This window comes from Lathyrus oleraceus, chromosome 6 (assembly GCF_024323335.1).
Source record: "Lathyrus oleraceus cultivar Zhongwan6 chromosome 6, CAAS_Psat_ZW6_1.0, whole genome shotgun sequence".
NCBI lineage: Eukaryota > Viridiplantae > Streptophyta > Magnoliopsida > Fabales > Fabaceae > Lathyrus > Lathyrus oleraceus.
Window position 1 is genome coordinate 309521643 of NC_066584.1, and position 5560 is coordinate 309527202.

A 5560-nucleotide genomic window follows, 5' to 3' on the forward strand; every position below is an offset into this window, starting at 1 on the left:
GTGAATGCCCTCAATCAGGCCGGTTCTATGCTCCACCAGCAGCACGAACGAATCATGGCCCTCGAAGCCGAACGACAAGAGGCCCGGCCCCAGCCGGTGAGTAGGATACAACAACGTCCGGAGCCAACGAAGAAGCGAGGACGTCGCTCTCCCGAACCCCACGCCAGCAGGGCACGCGCCCATCGTGACGGTGGTCGAGCGAGAACATCACCAAGGCGCGGGCACAGCCCCGACAACAACGAACTGTCTCCCTTAAGGAGCGACGAGGAAGATTTGCATTGCCCCCTATCTCGGGCAATAATGGAAGCCCCGCTCCCCAAAGGCATGGAGAAACCGCCAAACCTAGCTGTGTACGACGGGACTACAGATCCCGACGATCACGTCGACAACGTCAACGCGATGCTCGACTACCGCAATGATATAACCGGGCACCTCAAATGCCGACTGTTCTCAACGACCCTCAGGAAAGGGGCCATGGCCTGGTACAAAAGCTTGGCCCCTGAGTCCATTACGTCATGGAGAGTCATGAGGTCCATGTTCACCCGGCACTTTACAGCTTCCCGTCGTCACCCCAAGACTGAGGCGACCCTTGAAGCCATAGTGCAGAAGAAGAATGAAACACTGCGCTCATACATCGAGCGATTCAACCAGGAAGCTGTCGAGGTAGATACCACCGAGCACATGAAGAAGTATCTCCTCGAGAGAGGTCTCTTACCCGGCAGTGAACTTAGCAGAGCCGTAGGGATCGAGCCTCCCCGCACCTTAAACGAGCTCCTGCATAAAGCCCAGGCCTACATCAGATACGAGGAAAAGCAGGTGGCACACAATGCCCGCAGCGGACGTAACGCTGGGGAGACCGAGCACTCAAAACGCGAGGACACGAGCATTTCCCGTCGCAACGGAGACAGACGAAGAGAAGAAAGACCTCGCGAGCTCCGGGAAGGAAGAGGCCCCGCGGGCAGATATAGCGAGTACACCTTACTGACAGCTCCTCGAGAGCGTATCCTCGCAGAATGTATCAACTCTGAATTTAAGCAGGGCAGGGTCAGGTTCCCAAAACCGTCTGCACCAAAGCCCCACACCGACAAATCAAAGTACTGCCGGTTCCACAGAAGTCACGGACACGTGACCGAAGACTGCGTCCACCTGAAAGATGCGATTGAAATTTTAATCCAAGAAGGGCACCTGAAGCAGTACACGAGGAAGAACGAAGCTCCCAGACACGACGAGCCAGAGAAGAAGAGACCCCGGGAAAACACACCCCCCGACAACTCTCCCTATCAAGTGGCCCTCTGCGTGTCACGACCGGAAGATTTCTTCCCCCCCGAACCATTGCCCGAGGGCAAGATCACTGCACTCAGCCCCTGGGAAGACTTCCCTACCACACTGGTGATATCAGGAGGAGGAACTAACGGGGAATCCGCGGCCCTCTCCGTCAAACGCAAGTTCGACGAACTCCTACTGACTGCCCCCGAGCAGAAAGCGACATTGACAAAATACCGGGGAAAATCCAACCCAATATCCTTCTTCCTGGAGGAACTCCCGGGCGGATCCCCGAACTCGGCCATCCCACTATTGATTAGAGCAAAGATGGCCAGATTCGACGTACGACGCATCCTGGTCGACGAAGGCAGCTCAGTGGATATCATGTACGTCCACCTCTTCAAGACTCTGAAGCTAGACAAGACCAACTTAGCCCCCTACGTCGGATCAGATCTCCAAGGATTCAACGGAGCAACAACCAGACCGTGGGGATATGTTGAGCTCCTCGTCACTTTCGGCGAACAAGAAACGGCCAGGGAAGTCAAAATCCAATTCCTGGTCGTAGACTGTCCGTCTCTCTACAATTGCATCTTTGGACGCCCGACGCTGGCCGAACTCACTGCGGTCCCATCCACCGTCCACCTGAAGATGAAATACTACACCAAATTGGGACGTGTGGTCACCATCCATGGTGACATCGAAGCAGCCCGGCGATGCTACGACGCCGCAGTAAAAGGACAGGCCGTAGTCAGCACGAAGAGCAACTGCAACAACAAAAAACTCAAGACCGAGGATCCTGCCCGAGGAGTCAACGCCATCGACCTCGACTGTCGCATCGGGCTGGACGAGACCGGAGAGGGGAGGTTCCCCAAGGAACGCTCTCTCGAACACCCGGTCCGACCACTCCCCGACGGGGAGTTCGAACTCATTCCTCTTGGGGACGATCCGGAAAGGACGGTGAAGATAGGTAAGGGACTACCCGAGGAAACAAGAGAAGAGCTAGTAGCATGCCTCAAAGAGAACTCCGACCTCTTCGCGTGGAATGCCGCAGAAATGCCCGGGCTGGACCCCGAGATCGCGTGTCATAAGCTAGCTGTAGACCGGGCAGCCAAGCCCATAGCACAGCGTAGACGCAAGCAATCGCCCGAAAAGGCAGAGGCTGCCGAGCGAGCTGTAAAAGACCTCTTAGAGGCAAATTTTATTTCTGAAGCCCAGTACACAACCTGGCTCTCTAATGTAGTCCTCGTTAAGAAAAATAATGGAAAATGGCGTATGTGTGTTGATTATACTGATCTTAATAGGGCTTGCCCGAAAGATGCTTTCCCCCTCCCTAATATAGACTCGCTCGTTGACAACTCTGCAGGTTTTAAACTCTTGTCCTTCATGGACGCATATAGTGGATACAACCAGATCCCTATGTCGCCCGCAGACAAGAAACACACAGCGTTCATGACCCCAACGGGCAATTACTACTACAACGTGATGCCGTTCGGGCTCAAGAACGCTGGCGCTACATACCAACGCATGATGAACAAAGTCTTCAAGGACGAAATAGGGGACATGCTCGAAGTGTACATGGACGGCATGATCGTCAAATCACACGAGGAGGTAACCCATGCTCGACACCTTACGAAGGTATTCGAGCAGGCGAGACAGTGTAAAATGAGGTTCAACCCCGAGAAATGCACGTTCGGAGTCCGGGCAGGCAAGTTCCTCGGTTTCTATCTCACCGAAAGAGGGATCGAGGCCAACCCCGACAAATGCCGGGCATTCTCGGAGTTTCCGACCCCAAAAACAAAAAATCGATCCAGTCACTCAATGGAGTGCTCGCCTCACTCTCCCGTTTCATCGCCAAGTCCGCCCAGCACGCATTGCCATTCTTCAGACTCCTTCGCAAAGAGGCTACCTTTGACTGGACCGATGAATGCGAACAAGCGCTACTCCATCTAAAGAAGGTTCTGTCCCAACCCCCGGTCTTATCACGGCCATCAGAAAAGGAAACCCTATACTTATACCTATCCGTGGCAACCGAGGCCGTCAGCGCCGTTCTAATAAGAGAAACCGACGAAGGACAAAAGCCCATCTATTTTACGAGTAAAGCACTCCAAGGTCCCGAGCTCCGATATCAGCAAATCGAAAAGGTCGCCCTGGCCCTCATCAACACAGCGAGGAGACTACGATATTACTTCCTCGCACACACGATAAAGGTGAGGACCGACCAGCCAATCAAACAGCTGCTCGGGCGCCCGGATATGGCCGGGAGGATGCTCAAGTGGTCATTAGAACTCTCCGAATTCGACATACAATACGAAAGTAGGAAAGCCTTGAAAGCTCAGGCGCTGGCCGACTTCGTCGCGGAGATGACCCACTGCCCGACTCCAGCAGAAAGCGCCCACAAATGGACGATCTTCGTCGATGGCGCCTCTAGCACATCAGGCAGCGGGGCCGGGATCATCCTCGAAAATGAAGAAGGGATCCTGATAGAGGTATCGTTAGCGCTAGCATTCCCAACATCAAACAACCAAGCCGAATACGAAGCCTTCCTCGCAGGCCTGAGGTTAGCCGACGACCTGGGAGCAAAAGAGGTAAAAATATCCACCGACTCCCAGCTCGTGGCCTCACAAGTGCGAGGAGAATACCAAACCAAGAACGACAACCTCCTCGGGTACTTGTCCCTCGTCAAAGAAAAACTTGATAGATTTGAAAAATGGGAAGTTCAACACATACCCCGCGAGCACAACACACGGGCAGACGTTCTCTCGAAACTAGCCAGCACGAGGAAAAAGGGTGGGAATAAATCAGTAATCCAAGAAATTCTCCCGCGGCCCAGCATCGACAAACTACCGCCTCCACTCGAGGTCAACGCTATTGGAGATGCCCACTGTTGGATGACACCCATCTACAATTACCTCACACGAGACGAACTCCCGGCTGACCCGAAAGAGGCGGCCATTGTCAAACGACGCGCATGCTCGTACGTACTCCTCGAAGGCAAACTCTACCGGAGAGGATTCTCCATCCCACTACTCAAATGCGTCGAGGAAGAGAAAGTCCCCGACATACTTGGAGAGATACATCGGGGAATTAACGCTCAACACCTCGGCGGACGATCGCTCGCACGAAAAGCCCTTCGAGCAGGCTACTACTGGCCGACCATGCAAAACGATTCGAAAGAGCACGTCAAAAGATGTGACAAATGCCAACGACATGCCGACATGCACCTCGCACCCCCGAACGACCTCAGATCGTTGTCTTCCCCATGGCCCTTCGCGTGGTGGGGCATGGACATCCTCGGACCCTTCGTCACCGGATCATATCAGAATAAATACCTCATCGTCGGGGTGGATTACTTCACCAAATGGATCGAGGCGGAGGCACTGGCTAAAATAACCGCGCAGAACATTCTCCGGTTCTTCAAACGCAAACATCCTCGCTCGGTTCGGTATACCCCAGGCACTTGTCACAGACAACGGGACACAATTCACGGACGGAGGATTCCAGGACTTCATCGCCAGCCTGGGCACCACACAGCATTTCACGTCTGTCGAGCATCCGCAGACGAACGGGCAAGCAGAGGCGGCCAACAGGGTAATCTTACGTGGCCTCAAACGCAGACTCGGCGAGGCAAAGAGGGCATGGGTCGAGGAGCTACATAGCGTCCTATGGGCCTACCGCACGACACCGCATTCTACCACCGGGGAAACCCCGTTCCGACTAACTTACGGCACCGAGGCAGTCATCCCGGTGGAGATACGGACGCCAACGAGGAGGACAGAGGAGCCCCTAGACGAGGAAATGAACGATGAAACCCTTAGAGCCGAGCTCGACCTAGTCGAGGAGATACGTTCCGAAGCAGCTCTCCGGGAAACAACCCTCAAACAAAAGATAGCACTACGTCATGACGCGAAAGTCATAAAAAGAGAGTTCCAGGTCGGCACCCTGGTCCTCAGAAGAAACCAGAAAAACCCGAGAGAGGGCAAACTGGCGGCCAACTGGGAAGGCCCTTACCGCGTCCGCGACAAAACGAGCAACGGGGCCTATTACCTAGAAAACCTACAAGGAGAACAACTCGCTCGACCATGGAACGCAGAAAAACTTAGACAATATTACAGCTAAGTACGCCACGGGGAGACGTGGCAGGTACGGCCACGCTCTTCGTCCCCAAAACCCAGGGAGGAACCACGAGACCCGGGAACGATCCGGGGTCACACAACAAACACAACCCTCCCCGACGGTTGGGATCTTGACCAAGACCCAACGTCGAAGTACCAAGACTGGCAGGGCACCCAGCTCGCGA

At 54.4% G+C, this 5560-nt stretch overlaps 1 protein-coding gene across 1 annotated transcript; it reads left to right on the forward strand.

Annotated features, from left to right (window-relative positions):
- The first annotated feature begins 474 nt into the window (after positions 1 to 474).
- On the forward strand, positions 475 to 3213 carry LOC127095370 (uncharacterized). The gene has a single exon (XM_051034074.1). It carries the CDS (start codon positions 475 to 477, stop codon positions 3211 to 3213), a length of 2739 nt encoding a protein of 912 aa, XP_050890031.1.
- Positions 3214 to 5560: the final 2347 nt, after the last annotated feature.

Bases quoted from the DNA above. Each gene is read 5' to 3' on its own strand.
- LOC127095370 (XM_051034074.1), top strand. From the start codon at position 475: ATGGCCTGGTACAAAAGCTTGGCCCCTGAGTCCATTACGTCATGGAGA.